The following is a 19456-nucleotide window of genomic DNA, read 5'->3' on the forward strand; positions in this document are numbered from 1 at the left end:
GAGAGCTGCGGCCTCGAACCGTGTATTGTAGCGTTAAATTGTTGATTCAGTGTTATCTTTTTAGATGTAAACTAAATAAATAAAAATGAACCTGGTCGAATTCCTGACAGAACTCCTTGTGGAATTCTCCAAGAAATTCGTGATTGAACACCTGGTGGAATTCCTGGAAGAATTCTTGGTGGAATTTTTGAAGGAAATCCTAGCGAAATAACAAGCGGAACTCCTGGTCAAATTCCTGGATGAGCTCATGGTGTAATTCTTTGATAAACTCTTGGCGTAATTCTCAGAAGAACTCTGGTGATTATTTAGGTGATTATTCAGACTCTCCCCAACACCCCTTCTATTCGGACTGTATGTCATGGATCGTTCGGATGAATGACGAGACTTAGTATGACTATGGCAAAATCTAAAAAAGGTCAATTATTGGATTTAATTCGCGCAACTAACGTCATAAGCATCGTGGCCCTAAAGTAAGGCTTATCTCATTTACGCAGGTTATTTGTGTGCTAGCTAATATTTTGATTGAGTTAACTTATATGCTGTCCAGACTATACGGCATGCTATTCAAATTACCAACAAATGAGATGTCATCAAGATAGCCGAATAACATGTTACAAACGTATAGTCTGGGTGTCTCATCAGGTTGGTGTTCCAAGTGAGTTTGACTTTTTTTTCCATTCCTTGCATTTTACAGCATACCGGCAGTTTCTGGCGGGCCTCATCCTACCGGATTGGAAACAGTTCTTTGATGAATTTACATGATGTTAAAAAGAAAATAATTCTTTGCCATTGAAATCGTTTCAATTAGAATAATTTATCAATAAAACAAAACAATAACAAAATAATCCCCTTGCCTACGATAAGCTCCCCAGTGAAAAAGAATTATTTTAATGGTCAAGGCTTAAACTTACCCCGAAGCTGACGGCTGTCTGCCATTCCAAACCTAGGAAGCAACTTCACCACCGCCAGACTGGTCCTCCAGCTGGTCGTACCCCAAGACATAGCTTAGCTCGATCCCCAGCACAAATCGACTCCACAGTAGATGCGAAACCACGAAGAAAAACACAAAAAAGGTCACATCCTTTAGGACCTTGTTGATGGTTTGCACAATTTTCAGTACAATCTGCGAATATTTTTGGGAAATTCCTCCCAACAGAAACACCAATTCCATGAAGGGCAATCGCGTTTCGTAGGTTTTCAGCAAGAACACTTCGACCATCTCCCAACCGAGCAGCACGATAAACACATTGCCGCCGATTAGGTACTGAAGATCATTCGCAAATAATAAGTATACCACAATGGCCATCAAGGCCAGGTGCATGCGGCTACGCAGGAATTTTACTAACAGTGTATCGGGAATTGGTTCCTGTGCTGCTGGAAATGAATCGCTCTGATCCGAACCAAGCGGCTGATTGAGGAGGGAAAATATGTCACCGTTCGCCAGGTTGGGCAATCCTTCGGGAAGATTTGAGCCGAAACGGGGTGGCTCCTGGTAGGTGTACTCGTCGCGTTCGACTTCCGGATCCGGGTAGATAACGTCCGGAGGTTTAATAGTAAAATCCTCTGAAAATCGAGTATGTGCGGTAATTGTCGAATGGAGGAAAACAAACAGAATAACTCACCTGCCGGCGGATCATTGTGCTCTCGGCCCGTGATTTTCGTCAGCCTGTTATTGGAATTTTCGAGGATACGTTTTCGTCGAGCTTCACGGCGGGCTGCCAATGAATCGGATTGAGTGGAACTTTTCACTTCCGGAACAGGTTCTGACTGGTCTTCCATTTAGTATATGATGAAAATAAGCTTCAAATATCAAGTAAAACAATGATTTTTATGATTTTTCAAATCGGTCGGCAGCTCGCGATTTTTTGCCTTTCTCGTACAACAAAGTTGTACCGAAAGGCTATCATTTCACTCCGAAAACAAACTTTTGTTAAGAGTTCCAGAGACCTATAGTATTATATACCAATCGATTCAGCTCGACGAGCTGAACAAATGTCTGTCTGTCCGTGTGTGTGTGTATGTGTGTGTGTATGTGTGTGTGTGTATGTGTGTGCACAAAATGCTATAAAAAACATTAGCCAATTTTCCACATAGTAACTCTTAACCGATTTTCTTGCAACAAGTTGCATCCGACAGAGACTAAAACGCTGTTGATCACTATTGAATTTCATAACAATTGCGAATCGCATAAAAAAGATAATATTAAAATAGTGATGAGACATAGTCACATAGAACAATAATGTGTTATGAAAAATGCCTTGAATATTTTTGAAGTTTATCCGTGGCTTGCTCCCATTAAGAGTTTCATCGTACTATAAAGATGCTCGTGTTGCACGCATTTAGGCGTAAGTTTGCTCTTCGTTCAGTTTCATAGTACTATGAAATTGTCCGAGAGTCAAAATTCGAACATAGGAAATTCGAGAAACTTTTGGCAGCGCCATCTGTCGTCTACTAGTGTAAATTTTCTATCATAACATTAGACGGTGTAACTGTTTTGCCTTTCTTGTACATCATCGAGGTGTAAGCGTAAAGGCTACATTTATTATCTTTTTGCGCGAGAAAGGCGCCATCACCGCTAGGTGGATTAATCTGGGTTTTTTGTTTTCATGCGGTTACAGAATCTTTCTTCGATATAATTGACAAAATGACAAGTGCTTTCGTCGATATAAACATCGATAAGCTTCGTTCACGGTGTTCACCAAGATGAATCTTGGTGTTCACGGTGTTCACGGTAACTAAAATCAACTCAGTGACTTTCTATTCCTAATATTGTCAAAATCGTCAAAATCTTGAAAGAAACGAAAAAAATGTCTGTGTCATGACATGCCGATTCTTGTCCGTTTCTCTTGAGTTCTTTTTCGTCTTTTTATCTCGGAAAATCTTAAAAAATAACACATTTTTGAGCACTCTTTTTCATCAAACCGATTCCTTGTGGCTAATTTTCATATAAAGCCAAACTAATGAACTTCGGAAGGTTTTTTACGTGAGTGTGGACCAAGATGAATACAATATTGTCTATCCGGAATAAATTTATACCGCTTTTTATACCGAAGTTGGATTTTTCTCCAGATGCAGGCAACTTTCCCAACTTCGGAAGTAGTGCGCTGGATTCGCCCAAAGATGCGCTAAACAACGCATCAATTTGTTTGACAAATAAAACTTCGGAAGAAAGTTCGGTTCGGAAGTCCCGACTTCCGAATTCTAACTTGGTGCTACGCCGACAATATTTAATAGACTAACGCAAAATGAACTCCCCCAAGAAATTATGACGTTTGAGCGGGTCGCATAATGAACGCAAAATGAACTTTTGTTCGAGAAGACGACCCGCTCAAATGTCAAAATCCATCGGGTGAGTGAATTTAATGAACCGCTGCACAGGTCTATGGTCCAATGCACCGAGTTCATCATTGACGTTTGAGCGGTGCGCTGTTTACTAAGAATGAATAGTTTTTCATTCATCGAGTTCATGCAAGTGTTCATTTTTAGTAAACAGCGCCCGTGTTAAACGTCATTGTGTTCATTCGGTGCATTGGACCATGGTCCAATGCACCGAATGAACACAATGACGTTTGAGACGGGCGCTGTTTACTAAAAATGAACACTTGCATGAACTCGATGAATGAAAAAGTATTCATTCTTAGTAAACAGCGCCCGTCTCAAACGTCAATGATGAACTCGGTGCATTGGACCATACGCTAGGAGAAGAATGAATTCTGTCATCAAAAGAAAAAGTAGAATCATGAAAAAAAATTCACAGCGGGGTATGGAATGCAGCTTTCAAAATAATTTTCTAAATTTCAAAATAAAATTTATTTATAAATAATTTATAGCATGAGGTTAGAATTTTGATTATCTGCATCATACATATATTAATTTGATTGTTAGTGACAATAAAGTTTTTTCTTGAATTGATTCCGGAGATGGTACTACTTTTAATCTTAATTGAATTTCTAATCCTGCCTAATAAATCATTTTCATAAAAATCTCTGTTTGTAATTTTCAAAATTATTTTCAATTCCATTGGCTATACCTTGCCTTGTTAAATTTCAGTGATTCTACTTTTCCTCTGATGACAGCGTTCATCCACTTCTCCTCGCGTATAGATAATAGACCTGTGCAGGAGTTCATCAAATTCACTCACCCGATGGATTTTGACATTAAATGTCAAATTTTGAGCGGGTCGTCTTCTCGAACAAAAGTTCATTTTGCGTTCACACTCAAATCCTAAATTTCACCTCGGTAATGTTTTTTACCGATTTTATCCTGTAAAACTAAATTAAAACCGAAATCTCAGTAAAAAATCAGAATTAACCGATCTCTGTAATTATTTAAACCGATGCCTCAGCACTATAAAATAACATACTGGACCTCGGTAATGTAAATTACCGATTAACTCAGTATTTGTCAAAACTTTCAATTCTGTCAAATAATTATACTGATCACTCGGTAAAAATAATAAATTTAAGAGCAAGATTACCGGTGGTGAGTTTGAGCCGTTTGGCAGCGCAGTATCATTACTTGACACTTTACCGGTCGCTACTAAACGCGCTGCTATAACAGTAGCGCGACTGACAGGTGACCAAATTTGGTAGCGCGATAAGAGCGCTGCTATTTGATGAACTGTCAACTGTCAAATGTCACCGGTACGGAATACAGCAACCAAATTGAGAGCCGAAAACAGTGACCGATACGGAAACGAATGACGAAACTAAAATGAAAGCGCTGCGCGGGTGATTAAAATGCTCGCGACCGATAATGATGCTCTAACTGAGCTTACGGTAGCGTATTCGCTTTGACGCAGCCGCGCTGTTGCCATCTAGCGGCGACGGACGTGTGCGTGAAATCACTGTTTTTCAACATGGTGAAGTATAGGAAGTATACTTTAAAATGCTTTTAAAATGTTGTTAACAGTGATATTTTGAAAAGTTTTTAATACGTAGGATTAGAATTTTGAAAAACTACATGTTAGGCTCCTTATCTACACATGTTTTTTTTATCGAAATAATTCAACTTTCGTGTTACCTATATGAAAGTAAATTAAATTTCTAACCCAAAAAAGTGAACAATTTTTGGCTAAAATGTGTTTTAACGCTTTAATAAGCATTTTAAAATTGACGTCCTATATCCCTTGCTGGGTAAAATAAAAAAGCATCAGCCGGCCCCCATTTTGTTTTCTCGCTTTCGTCAGGGCCAATTTACCGACTTCTCAGTTTCCGAAAAATCTTCGTGACGACAGATGTGCCGCCATATTTTTCTCTAGGCAATGTGTTACGCACGTTTCTCATTTTATTTGCAATTAATTCTTGGATTTATAATGGAAACAACTGTGCTGTCGGTAAGTTTGAATAATAATATAAATTTTTTGTCAGTTTTAAAATGAAAGTGGATTTTGCAATTTTCGTTTTTAGATGACTTCGCTGGCAGATTTGCATTTTCATTTCATTAGCTTTTTTCCTTTACGAGGAAATCATCTGTGTTCTATTGTCCACTGATAGATCGTCGTATCAGATTTTAGTTAATATTCAGGTAAGTAGAAAAAAAAACTCTCAGCCAACAGCAAAATTAACACGGAGTTTGAAATTGCAGAAAACCTAAAGCATCCGCTGACCTACGGCGTGTTGTTCCTTCAGAAGCAGGACTGAGCAAGTCGGCAGTTGAGATGCAGAAGATATTTAAAAGCTCTGCAAATATAATTATTCCCACTTGGTATTCGATTAATAAAGAAATATTTTACAATGAAAAATACTTTTGTTTGTCTTTTTTTTCGATAACTAAAAAGGATACGAAATTGCATTCTATTCGGTAATTTGTATTACAGAAGCCCGTATTTTTGAATGAATTCATTATGCGACCCACTCAAACGTCATAATTTCTTGGGGGAGTTCATTTTGCGTTAGTATATATAGATCTGTGCAGCGGTTCATTAAATTCACTCACCCGATGGATTTTGACATTTGAGCGGGTCGTCTTCTCGAACAAAAGTTCATTTTGCGTTCATTATGCGACCCGCTCAAACGTCATAATTTCTTGGGGGAGTTCATTTTGCGTTAGTCTATGCAAGATGAATACACCACTAGGTGTTCCAATCTGCCAAATTCACGATTCAGCCATCTTGGATTGTAGTATGGGAGAGCCAGCCGGTTTGTTTATGTTTTGCACCGAAAATGAATTTTTCACCCCCGCCTTCTTCTCGCCCATAAATTGAGCACATTGAAACACCTAGCTGTGTATTCATCTTGAGTCTATGGTCCAATGCACCGAATGAACACAATGACGTTTGAGACGGGCACTGTTTACTAAAAATGAACACTTGCATGAACTCGATGAATGAAAAAGTATTCATTCTTAGTAAACAGCGCACCGCTCAAACGTCAATGATGAACTCGGTGCATTGGACAATGCACCGAATGAACACAGTGACGTTTGAGACGGGCGCTGTTTACTAAAAATGAACACTTGCATGAACTCGATGAATGAAAAAGTATTCATTCTTAGTAAACAGCGCACCGCTCAAACGTCAATGTTGAACTCGGTGCATTGGTCCAAGATGAATACACAGCTAGGTGTTTCAATCTGCTCAATTTATGGACGAGAAGAAGGCGGGGGTGAAAAATTCATTTTCAGTGCAAAACATAAACAAACCGGCTGGCTCTCCCATTAGGCTTTCAGCGATCGTGTACGTACACGCACGTTTCACTCACACTTTTACTCGATTTGTTTGCAACCACGAGCAGCTGTCACGGCAAAATCAAATGGGATTGTTTGCAACCACGAGCCTGCGTTCGTGTTGGTGAGAAATGTCGGCGAGACCCTAATACTAAAATCCAAGATGGCTGAATCGTGAATTTGGCAGATAGACTAACGCAAAATGAACTCCCCCAAGAAATTATGACGTTTGAGCGGGTCGCATAATGAACGCAAAATGAACTTTTGTTCGAGAAGACGACCCGCTCAAATGTCAAAATCCATCGGGTGAGTGAATTTGATGAACTCCTGCACAGGTCTATTGGAACACCTAGTGGTGTATTCATCTTGCATTGGTCCATGGTCCAATGCACCGAATGAACACAATGACGTTTGAGACGGGCGCTGTTTACTAAAAATGAACACTTGCATGAACTCGATGAATGAAAAAGTATTCATTCTTAGTCAACAGCGCACCGCTCAAACGTCAATGATGAACTCGGTGCATAGACTAACGCAAAATGAACTCCCCCAAGAAATTATGACGTTTGAGCGGGTCGCATAATGAACGCAAAATGAACTTTTGTTCGAGAAGACGACCCGCTCAAATGTCAAAATCCATAAGGTGAGTGAATTTGATGAACTCCTGCACAGGTCTATTGGACCATGGTCCAATGCACCGAATGAACACAATGACGTTTGAGACGGGCGCTGTTTACTAAAAATGAACACTTGCATGAACTCGATGAATGAAAAAGTATTCATTCTTAGTAAACAGCGCCCGTCTCAAACGTCAATGATGAACTCGGTGCATTGGACCATTGGACCATAGACTTATGCAGGGGTTCATCGAATTCACTCACCCGATGGATTTTGACATTTGAGCGGGTCGTCTTCTCGAACAAAAGTTCATTTTGCGTTCATTATGCGACCCGCTCAAACGTCATAATTTCTTGGGGGAGTTCATTTTGCGTTAGTCTATGGTCCAATGCACCGAATGAACACAATGACGTTTGAGACGGGCGCTGTTTTAAAAATGAACACTTGCATGAACTCGATGAATGAAAAAGTATTCATTCTTAGTAAACAGCGCCCGTCTCAAACGTCAATGATGAACTCGGTGCATTGGACCATTTGAGCCGCTGTTGCTGTCTTGCTGATGTAAACAACTGAACGGTAAAAATCACGGGGATGACAAGCTACGCCATCTTTGTCACATCTTTTCTGAATCACTAATACGAGTGCACTGCGAATGCAACATAAATAATGGCGAGGGGGAAAATGATATAAAACGAACAAAGACATAGACAGTATCCCAACTAACATTTTTGGTGCTAAAAGCTTCAACTTCTAGCCTTTGGCTGTATAATATTTGAATAAAAGCAGCCAATGCTGAATAAAAGAAAAGCCTCCGCAAATAATCCCTTAAACTTCAACTCGACTATTACCCAAATATCTATCAGCTAGTCAGTGTGCCGAATATATTTAATCTTTTATCGTTTATGCAGCTTTCATATAGTCATAAAACAGCTCTGTTTGAATTAGCAACAAAGCTTATCGGTTAAGAGCTCATGTATGTAACTGAGTTGCTTGTTAGCAACTTCCCATATTACGGTGAGTAGCATTCACAATGAAAACGTTTTTGCTGTTGTTAAGGTAGCCTCACACCTCGGGAATTTGGTTCGCGGAATTTTTCCCCATGCATTTTTGCATATGCGATGTTTTCGGAATTTGGGCACGGAAAATAAAAATCCCGGCCCCCTTTAAAATACATGGGGATCAAATTCCAGCGGAAAATTTTCCCGAGGTGTAAGGTAGCCTTTAGACGATCCCCACCGATGTGTATCCAAATGAGTGTCTAGTATAGGAACGAAATGCGTTCATATTTTATTTATGCACTTGTTCTCGCACCGGTTGTTTCTATCAAGGTTGTTGAAGTGCAATCATGCTGCGCACCGGTGGTGAATATCCGGTTGCTATTGAGGCAAACACGGAAATAAATAAAATCAGGAAAAAGTTTTATTTATTTTCAAATCTTTCAGAACGCGCTCCAACTTTTGTAATATAAGTATGTGCGTAATGCATTTTGTGATTATCAGATTAGCTAGACACACATCTGCTAGGTGGCGCTAGCTTATATGCAATAATTTAGTGAGGTGGATATCTCGAGATCTCTAAGACTTAAAAAGGTTTTGTCTTCTACAAAGTTGTTCGGGTTGCCATAACATTTATGATGGAGACTAGTTTAGTTTGGAATTCATACGCACAGTGGCGCTAGTGTATGAGAAATAACCTGTTAGGTTAAATATTTCTAAATCCGTTAGAGTTAGAAAGTGGCCATCTTCTACAAAGTTATCCGAATTATCGTTTAGGTTGGTTATTATGTAAGATTTAAAAGGGTAGTCAAAACAGAAGTTTAATTTGAAACCGCAATACTCGTTGGCGCTCGAATTGAGTCCAATCGAGTCAAGTACGAGGCACTGAAGATGGTCTTACTGTAGAAGTCGAAATAAGTATCTGTCAAAGGTACAACCAAGTGGTGGCATTAAATGGAATTGTACGAACTCGTCTTATGGCAAGTAACTTTGTAGAATACGGCAATATTCTGAAAATTTCAGATTTTGAGATATTTAACCTATAAGTTTATTTCTTATACACTAGCGCCGCTAAGCGATTGTGTTTAAAACTAAACTTGCTTGCATCATGACGGTTTTCACCACCCGAACAACTTTGTGGAATACGGCAATATTCTAAAAGTTTTCGAAATATCTAACCTAGCAGGTTATTTCTTATACACTAGCACCACCAAGCGGTTATATCTTAATCTAAACCTGCGTTGGTCATAATGGTTTTGACCACCCGAACAACTTTGTAGAAGGCGGCAATATTCTAAAAATTACATATTTTGAGATACCTAACCTATCAGGTTATTTCCAATACACTAGCGCCGCCAAGCGGTTGTATTATTAACTAAACTTGCTTTCGTCATGATGGTTTTGACCACCCGAACAACTTTGTAGAAGACGCCAATATTCTAAAAATTCCAGATTTCGAGATATCTAACCTATCAGGTTATTTCATATGCACTAGCGCCGCCAATCAGTTGAAATCCAAACTAAACTGACCTCCATCACAATGGTTTTGATGATGAATAACCGAACAATTTTTCAGAATGCGGCACATTTTTTATTTATGCATTACTCTATATTTCCGTGTGATGGTTTGGCAACGGTTGGAACGGGTCGCCAAATTTGCCAACTCGCTATTCACCGAAGGTTGCGTTTACATTTCCCAAACCCGTTTACCAACGACCGGTGCGAGTTCGCGTCATGATGGAGGTTTCTATTTTGGCTTTATTTACGCACTGGTGGGGATCGTCTTATAGCACTAACAATATAGCGTAATGGCGCCCCGGATAAAAATTTACAGTTCCTTGTATAGTATGATCCATTGGAATACAATTGGTTGTATGGTAAATAATACAATCTATTGTACTTTTATTGTAGATTTTCCACGGTTGTAAAAATCCTTTATTGTACTTACTTTATAAAAGTACAATAAATTTCAATGTAACAGATACATTCTACAATATTTTAGTTGTTCGCTTATGTTTTATATTGCTCATCCAAAAACTAAAAAAACTATAAAAGTATTCCATCTCGGTGATCAGATAATCCGTTTTAAAGAAAATAAAAATATAACTTCAGAATATTTCATTTATTCATTATGTTGATGGAATAACAATTGAAATCAATAAAATAACAATAACTTTCATTATTACATGAAAAAACGTTCTACCGATTTTCAAATATATTGTGGATCCCAGCATTATCGCTCAGATCACGATTAAATTGAATCAGGCTAACCAGACTGCGAACATACCGCGCAAGAGTCACTTAACTTGAAGAGATTGTCATCGAATAACAAAAACTGTAAATTGACTCCAGTTATTCAAGTCGTCACTGTGTTATTATCAAGTGACTCCACTCCATGTAACGTTTTTCTTCTGAAACGTCAGCCGTAAACAAAAACATTCAGTTTGTTTTTATTCTATAGAGGGTGTTGTTATTCACAAATAGCAACCGTTTCTCGAACAGTTTTACGATTGAAATGGATTTTCCGGAGGACCTAGACCACGTATTTGAAGAATATCTCGAGGATGACAGCGAAGGGATTTTTGATTATGCAAATTTGGACGTTAACTACGATATTGAATCGCTCAAGGATATCGATGATCCACTGCAAGATCCGATGGGGGACGAAGATGTGCCGTCGACATCTAAAGCAAAGTCTTCAAAAAAGGTAAGAAAATGATTTGTCTTCTAACACACCCTAAGAAATTATTTGATTTTCTTCAGATAAAGAGAAGCTGTGATTTGGCGACCAGGATAGAAAACAGTTACTCAAGCATCGGCGGTAAAAAGTTCCGACACAGAGAAACAGACGTCTCACTCAACACATGTTCCATCGTTCACATTTTTAACGGTGGATTCAATTTTTTGTAGGTGGTCAATCGGCCACTGATGGCGCTTCCATCGATTTTGCTTGTGTTTGACGTTTACACACTACCGCCATCTTGTTGCCGCTTGTCCAAAGACAGTGAATTTAGAATTGGGCGATAATGATTCCGTGACGATGATTTTGATTGCATTTTGTTCTAAGTGAGACGTCTGTTTCTCTGTGGTTCCGACTTCGAGCAGATGTTTTCTTAAAGAAATTCAAAAACCAAAAGTCCTATGAGAAGTGTGGTGCTATCAATGTTGACGGAGATACTGTTAACGAAATACTAACGATGGTATGGAGTTGCTGCTCAAAATTCACCCACCGTGCTGTTCGGTTTACAGAATCTGCCGATTCACGACCTGAAGCGTCTTGGGAGGATGTAATCCCTGGTTTTGATGATTGCGACAGATTCCTCGTGTTTCAAGATAAAATTAATAAAAGGAATATTTCGCCATCAAAAGTTGACAGCGCCAACCTAGTTAATTGGTTATCGAAGGAAGTGTCGGTTATTGTTTACAAGTACTCAGATAGCATAACTTCATTAGAGCGATGGCACCAAGTCGAAGCTCAGCTCCTTCGTCCTCTTGAGAAAGATCGATCTGGGGCGGAATCGGTTGCTTCAATCAACCAACTAAAGGAGCAGCTTAAAAGGATTCACGGGAAATATTTATCTGGCGATGATGTAAATTGGGGCTGCTGGGCTAGTTGGATTTCTAGCAAAACGTTTGATCAACGAGATGATTTAATGAATCAAGCCCCACCTGAGCATCTTATAAACCTTTTTAGCAGTGTTCCTGTCCATAGTGACACTATCCTGGAGAAAGCTAGACTCGATTTGCAAGTGGCTAACACAGTCAACGGTGCTTACAGTAACATACTTCGGGAGTTGAAAAATGATTACCAACAACTTGGTAATGTGGTCAGAACGATTGGGGAAAGAATTTCGATGCTTGAGACGAAACAGAAGGAATATGATGAGATGCTGCAAGCGATGAGAAACACTGTGGCAGTGAAAGAAAACAAGTTCTCGGTTGAGTTGGCTCGGAATGTCACTGATTGCTTGGATGTGGATCATGATGAATTTAGCTAAAAATGGACTTCTGAATTCAACCGAACACATATTTGGTTTAATAAAAACACAATATAAACACAAAAAAGTTTTATTGATCTGATCATATTTTGAATCCGAATTGCTTCATATCTTGGCCAAGACCCAGACTTGGATCAAATTGTCCCCCAGGTAAATATCCACATTTTGCAAAGATTCTAGAGCAATCATAATTTTTGAAATGTCGAAGAGCGTCTGCGATCACAACGGTAAGATCTTTTCTACTATTTTCAACGTATACTCGTTTTAAATATTGTTTTAAATACCCAAATAAAAACTCAATGGGATTATAGAACGGAGCATATGCGGGTAGAAACACCACTATTATTCCCAACGATCGGAGGTATTCTACAATCGATTTATGGCAATGAATTCGCGCTCCGTCTAGAATCCAAACGGAGTATTTCCCTGCACGCTTAGATTGGTTTACCTATTTATGGGTACTTGTTCTACGCATATATGGGTAAATTTAATTTTACCTATAATATTGGTAAAACATACCTAAAATATCAGTAAAATTTACTGATATTTTGAACAAATCGACTTTACCCATATTTGAGTAATCGCATTTACCCATTTATGGTTGAAAAAATAAACATAAACAAACCCGGATTCATGACTGTCGCGACGTCGTCCAACAAGTTTTGAAATTTCGCCCTGGTTTTCATCTGGTTTTCATTCTTTCACGCAGTCCCGGTCGCAAACTAAGATGCATAGTTCGTAAAATAGGGGAAATAAGGTAACTATATTGTTGTTGTTTGTTATATTTCGCTAATACTGGCCTTGTATCTTTTTTGTGGAAACTTCTAGACGGCAACCAACTTGTTTCCCGTTCTGACCATCAGTAGCACCAGGATAAACTCCAGAATCGTTAATTACTGCCATTTCTGAGAAAACCGGGTACAACTAGTACATTTTACTAGTTTGTTCATTACGGTCGATATTGGACTGATCCGACGGTCATCGCAAGATATTCTTTTTACGCCATCGCTTCCCGTCATAGTCGCGATGACCATCGCCTTCCCCCGTTATTAGTGTGAGCCATTACAGCATTTACCAATGTCTTCCGGTTTCCGTGCACTAACGGCAGTCATCGGATTTAAGACTTGTGCAGGCTTTCAGATTTTATGGAAAGCTGATCGAAATTCGAAGTTTATCTGGAAATACTAATATTGCTAATACGGATTGCTTCCGGGTATAAACGGTAAGTTAGATTATGCTACTGATTAGAAGAAAATGATCATCCCAGTTTGTTTTACTCTCTTTTCAGGACGAACTTTCCCCATTCGTTGCAATAGCACCACCACAGCACTGCATCAAACACTTCCGGGCCTGAGAAGACAATCGTAGGATGCCTGACCTGAGACTGATCCAATCTCTTCTTCTGTAATTCACGGATGAACCTCGTACAGAAGTGGTCGCCGTCTCATCTGGTTTATTACCAATATTCCGATGCAGCAAGGGGGTTGAAGGAAACTTGAGCACCTCAGCAATTGTAATGGCTTGCAATACGAAACCTGATACATTGCCGAAAATCGCCTTTAATGAATTGAATCGAGGACCAATTATTGTAAGTTAATATAGTTTATTAAACTTTTCATAGTTATTTTATTTCAATTTCTTTCACAGTTGGTTGCCAAGGTGGTGCATATATGCAGTACCATGGTTAGAGTGCATCCCAAAATCTTCAAAGGCAGCGGACCAAGAGCCCTCGGCCAAAGGGCGTGGGGCCCATGGAATGCAGAAGTTCGCTAAATCATTAGCGACTACTACGGCTAAAAAGCCCTCCGAGGCACCGTTGGAAGCAGGAATTAACACTTCAGGGTTCAGGTACTTTCATCGCATGAACCGGGTATCGGCTCATTGGATCGATCGATAAGCTTACATTCTAGTCCCCTGAAGAGGAAGACGGTGCGGCCTCGGGTGCGGCGAGATCATAAAATTTTGTTGAATATTGAATTATTATTGCTATTGCATTTTAAAATGGTTTATGAATACTCAAATAAATTTCAACAATTATATTTTTACAGAATTTAAATTAATTTACTCATTTATTTTATAAGAAAAATATTGGCAATGTCTCAAATATAAAGACGAGAAAATCACCCAAATATGGGTGAAATTTACCAATAAATCACCACTTCTTGGTTTACTCATATTTAGGTAATGTTCAATTCACCCAAATCTAGGTATGTGCACTTTTTGGCGATTTTAGGTACTCTTCACCCACATTTGGGTGAACTGAACTAAGCGTGTGGGTTGCGGAACACCACCCCTGAGGTTGCAAAAGCGCGGACATTACTGAAAAATTTATCTCTGGTGAATGTTCCTTCTGTCGAATATGTTTCAAGCACTCCATCGTATCCTAAGAAACTTAGCATAGAGCAACGCGGACGGCGAATAAACTCCCCTCGATATACCAGCTTCTTTCCCACTGGTGCATAACCCTTATTACGGAGCATTCCACGATTATCGAACGATACTTCATCTAGGAATACTAAACAGTGAATATCCCATGATACGATGGCCAGATCTGATACAAATCTGTAAATGTCCTGTATTCGTATTTGGACTGCTCGTCTTTCTAACACTTTCCAGGAGAGTCCTTCGGCATGTAGAATCCTACTTACAGAAGAAGTGCTGATGGTTTTGTGGAAATGCCGCTCAAATGCAGCTTTGGCTTCGTCCAAGTAAATGATTGGACAACTTGTGTATAGGTCTACTAACCATTTCCGTTGTTCGATATTAAATCGCAGATATACTCTTTCCTTTTCCTTGCGGTTAAAAAACCCATTTTCCTCATATTTCCGGATCCAGAATGAGATTGTCGTCCGGTGCTTCGCATAAATTTTAGAAAGGGTATTTTTGGTCACTCCAAGGTAATAATAATCATATAAACAATGATACACGGTGTTGGTTGAAGCATGTTGATGCCGAACATTCTTCAGAATGTCTACCATAACTTTTAATTAATCCGCTCTTCAAATCACAGTTAATTAATGTTATTATCAAACCTCTACGAGAATCAGAAGATTATGAAATATTGAACACTTGTTTACAAAGTTAAAAGCAGATGAAATAAACAAAACAGCAAATGTGAGACAAAACTAAAAATGACGTTTCTCATATTTCGCAGTGTTGCGCGATCTTCTCTTGCGCGTTACCATCGTCACCAAATGAGAATTTGAGATGAGCGCGATAATAATTGCAGGTTGAAATATTCATGTTCTGTTCAATTTAAATTTAAAAATTCAAAGGAACAAAATCTTTCACTTTTAATTTTACTTGGAGAATGACTGGATTTAGATGAGCGTGTACAATTTTGTTTGTGATTAGTGAGAAGACGAAGTAAACGAAGTGTTCCTTTTATAATTGTCTATCCGGTACAAAGTTAGTACGCTTTTTATATCGAAGTTGGATTTTTCTCCAGATACAGATCCAGATTCAGATTTTCTCCCAACTTCGGAAGTAGTGCCCTGGATTCTACTAAAGATGCGCTAAACAACACATCAATTAGTTTGACAGATGAAATTTCGGAAGAAAGTTCGGTTCGGAAGTCCCGACTTCCGAATTCTAAGTTGATGCTACGCCGACAATACTGATTCTGCGAGCAAGAACGGCCGATCATTTCCCGCTGTACCGTGGTGAGTATCTATTAAAGGTATCTATAGTGTTATCATCATGATACTGGATCATTTTGATGTGGGATAAATCTTTCAACACGTAAAAAAAAATTTATAAATTAAAACCTTATAAGCAACAACCTATTCGAAAATATCAATACACTAATTCATTATGCTATCTGATGAATGATCCCATACCAAAAGCAATAACATTAATAAGTTAATGAAAAGTATAAGTTTTGGAATGTATGTGCCCAGTAACATTATTGTTTTTACGTGAAAGACCTTCAGGAAGGGGTACCTTGATTTACACCGCCGAAGGAGTTCGTAGATTTTTTATTAACATGTATCCTTGTTCTTTTTCAGAAATTGAATTAAAAATATATTAACCATCACTGATGATTCAATATCGTTCGGCGACTATCATCGAGCTATATCACCAACGGGATACAATAAAAAATTAAACAGGTAACTTTTGTTTTTCTTCTCGGCTTATACTTTTTTTAAGCAACCTGACATGATCTTATAATTTACGACATCCACAGGAAAAAAATGCGAGCAGCATTAGTTACAGCGTCTTCAGTGAGTATAGCCGGTTGCATCATTGGCGACTGAAATCTACGTTTATGAATCCCGGTCTGAATAGCAGTTAACGCACTTAACAATACCACTAATAATTTTAATTTTAATTCGAACACAAATTGAACTAAAATCAAATTGAAATCATTTTGAAACAAAAATAAAATTGTATTAATTTTTTTTTTTTTCTAAATTTCAAATAAATTTAAATTGCATTAAATTGAAATTAATTTAAAATCAAATTGAAATTAAATTAAAGCTAAATTGAATTTAATTAAAACTATACACGTAAAAAAATAACCTTATATGTTATGGCAAAAAACCATTCGAAAAAACTTATACTCTTCATTATGCCACCTAATGAATGATCCCACATCAAAAAGCTAATAACATTCATAAGTTAATGAAAAGTATAAGTTTCCGAATGTATGTGACTAATGCGATGTATAAGTTTTTTCTTATACATGTCATTAAGCGCCTGCTTTGGCAAAAAAGTATTAGAAATATTAATAATAAACAACATTAATTTTTTTTACGTGTAGTAGAATTATCTTAAAAATATATTAAAAATGAAACAAAATTTAAATTTACTGATTACAAATAAAATTTAAAACTAAATTGAAATACCTAGTACCAATAAAATAAATTGTACAACATTAAATTGAATTGTATTTTTATTGTAATATTGAAGTCCAGATTGAAGTGAAATTTATTTAAAATCCCATTGTATTTCTACTGTAAAACAATAAAAAAATTGAGAAAAACATTTGAAACACATTGTTTTCTATTGTTTTGGCCTTCGAAATCATCCATTGAAGAACCGTTAAATCAATTGTTTTGCTCTGAATTTTGTATGAAAATTTTTCGATTTTTTTATTGTAAAGATACATAACAACCCCCCTTTTTTATTGTAAAAGTCCCATTTACCATTCATTTAATCGTGGAAAACAATTGTCTCTGATGTGATTTAGTTGTTAAAATTCCATTACATTCAATGGTAATTTCTATGTTTTACATGGTGATGTAACAGTAAAATTTATAATATTCTAATCATATTTTTTATCCGGGGCTATAAATGAACTAACGAAGCTTTTAGGCAACTTCTGTACCTTTGAAGATTACACAACGTTTAAGTAAACCTATAGACTTATGCAGGGGTTCATCGAATTCACTCACCCGATGGATTTTGACATTTGAGCGGGTCGTCTTCTCGAACAAAAGTTCATTTTGCGTTCATTATGCGACCCGCTCAAACGTCATAATTTCTTGGGGGAGTTCATTTTGCGTTAGTCTATTACTGCTTCTTTTAATAGCATGTCAGTATGGAACGTCAAAACCGCTATGTTTACATTTGATTTTTGTTGCCGGAGCTGTGTATGAGCTATTGATTTCTGTAATGCAGCTACAAAGATATTCACCTGCTCTTATAGCAACTGACAAAGCGCTGTCATTAATGCTAGCAGATAGCGTAAGAAAACAAGCCATTTAGAAGCGATATTTCTGTTGACGGCTACTGTTAAACGATTAGCAGCAAAGTAGCATCTATCCAGCTTTTCGCGCACGGTTATGGCGGCTCTTTTAATTTCAAAGTGTACCCGTCCCCGTACTTCTTTGACATCTGACTTGGGTTTGACATTTCGATTACCCTCCCCCCTCATCCTGGAACAGGAGGAAAACGGAATGTCAAACCCAAGCCAGATGTCAATGAAGTACAGGGACGGATACACTTTTGAATCAACAGAGCCGCCATTACCGTGCGCGAAAAGCTGGATACAGGTCGAGAAAATGTTGCCTAAAAACAATTCCAGCGATTGATGATGTATAAAAGTTAGCCAACAGAACATGCTGATAGATGTTTGAATAATGGTTGAAATAATGTTGAAAGCATAATTTTTAAGCTTATGTGCTGAAAGCAGCATGTAGGCCTCTTTCTAACGTTTATGCAGCATGAATCTGAAAATTGCTTTAGTAAAACAACCTATAGGGTATGCGAAGAAGCACATCCATAATTTTCTTTGTAATTTACATATGTCAAAGTGACGGTGATGACAGAGCAGCGGCCATTGAATCAGGAGATCAGGAGTTCGAATCTAGGTAGCAACAAAATTGATATTTGAGTTTTCACAAAAAAAAACATCGAATAAACTCCCGAAATTTACTCTCCTCTCAAATAATATTTAATCAAATTGAATTCAGTGGCTGTATAAAACTTATTTAACAGATTCAAAAAATCTGAATAAGCGCCATTGAAGCGAATTATATTACTAAATGGTTTAGTAAAGATTGAGAAAAAACTGTGTAACATGCTGTAAAGTAGTTGTGCAGACACGTCAAAAACAGCTGAATAGATTCGCCAGATTTGCTGGTAAAAGCATTGAATAGAAGTTCTTGATCATATGTATAGCACACATATTCAGCTTGAAGCCGTATAGACGAGTTGAAATAACATTTACATTGACATTAGATGTTAGTTGGGATCTTGGGCAACTAGCATTCTAAATAATTGAGCAAATAAGTTGAACATTCTTAAGTTTGAAGCATGGAATCAAGTGTAAAATTGTTTTTATTGATAATTCGTTAATTTTTTCTTTATTTTCTCATGATTGTATCATGTTGCATTATTCAGTGGTATGGGCGTTTTGCATTATATTCTCCTGTAAAAACGTAAACATTCAAAATTCACGCACATACTATGGTCCAATGCACCGAATGAACACAATGACGTTTGAGACGGGCGCTGTTTACTAAAAATGAACACTTGCATGAACTCGATGAATGAAAAAGCATTCATTCTTAGTAAACAGCGCCCGTCTCAAACGTCAATGATGAACTCGGTGCATTGGACCATACGCGAGGAGAAGTGGATGAACGCTGTCATCAGAGGAAAAGTAGAATCACTGAAATTTAACAAGGCAAGGTATAGCCAATGGAATTGAAAATAATTTTGAAAATTACAAAC

The 19456-nt window shown here is 37.8% G+C and overlaps 3 protein-coding genes and 1 long non-coding RNA gene across 5 annotated transcripts; 2 read left to right on the forward strand and 2 right to left on the reverse strand.

The window, feature by feature from the left end:
- Positions 1 to 395: 395 nt before the first annotated feature.
- Positions 396 to 1985, reverse strand: LOC134216809 (uncharacterized). 2 transcript variants are annotated; one of them, XM_062695608.1, is made up of 3 exons: positions 1623 to 1985; positions 912 to 1563; positions 396 to 743 (listed from the first exon to the last, which is right to left on the reverse strand). In XM_062695608.1, the coding sequence occupies exons 1-2, from the start codon at positions 1777 to 1779 to the stop codon at positions 944 to 946; spliced, it is 777 nt and encodes a 258-aa protein (XP_062551592.1). In that variant the 5' UTR covers positions 1780 to 1985; the 3' UTR covers positions 396 to 743; positions 912 to 943. The 2 variants fall into 2 exon arrangements, with proteins under 2 accessions (XP_062551592.1, XP_062551590.1); XM_062695606.1 differs by having other exon boundaries at positions 396 to 723; positions 1623 to 1965.
- Positions 1986 to 10727: 8742 nt separating this feature from the next.
- On the forward strand, positions 10728 to 12277 carry LOC134209899 (uncharacterized). The gene is made up of 3 exons (XM_062685920.1): positions 10728 to 10986; positions 11043 to 11100; positions 11385 to 12277. Exons 1-3 carry the CDS (start codon positions 10795 to 10797, stop codon positions 12275 to 12277), a joined length of 1143 nt encoding a protein of 380 aa, XP_062541904.1. The 5' UTR covers positions 10728 to 10794.
- Positions 12278 to 12359: 82 nt separating this feature from the next.
- On the reverse strand, positions 12360 to 15407 carry LOC134216810 (uncharacterized). Its single transcript, XM_062695609.1, has 2 exons — positions 14548 to 15407; positions 12360 to 12710 (listed from the first exon to the last, which is right to left on the reverse strand). The coding sequence occupies exons 1-2, from the start codon at positions 15253 to 15255 to the stop codon at positions 12360 to 12362; spliced, it is 1059 nt and encodes a 352-aa protein (XP_062551593.1). The 5' UTR covers positions 15256 to 15407.
- Positions 13162 to 14316, forward strand: LOC134216811 (uncharacterized). Its single transcript, XR_009980833.1, has 3 exons — positions 13162 to 13499; positions 13566 to 13865; positions 13925 to 14316. It is a non-coding gene; the product is annotated as an uncharacterized LOC134216811 (long non-coding RNA).
- Positions 15408 to 19456: the final 4049 nt, after the last annotated feature.

Source organism: Armigeres subalbatus, chromosome 2 (assembly GCF_024139115.2).
Source record: "Armigeres subalbatus isolate Guangzhou_Male chromosome 2, GZ_Asu_2, whole genome shotgun sequence".
Lineage (NCBI taxonomy): Eukaryota > Metazoa > Arthropoda > Insecta > Diptera > Culicidae > Armigeres > Armigeres subalbatus.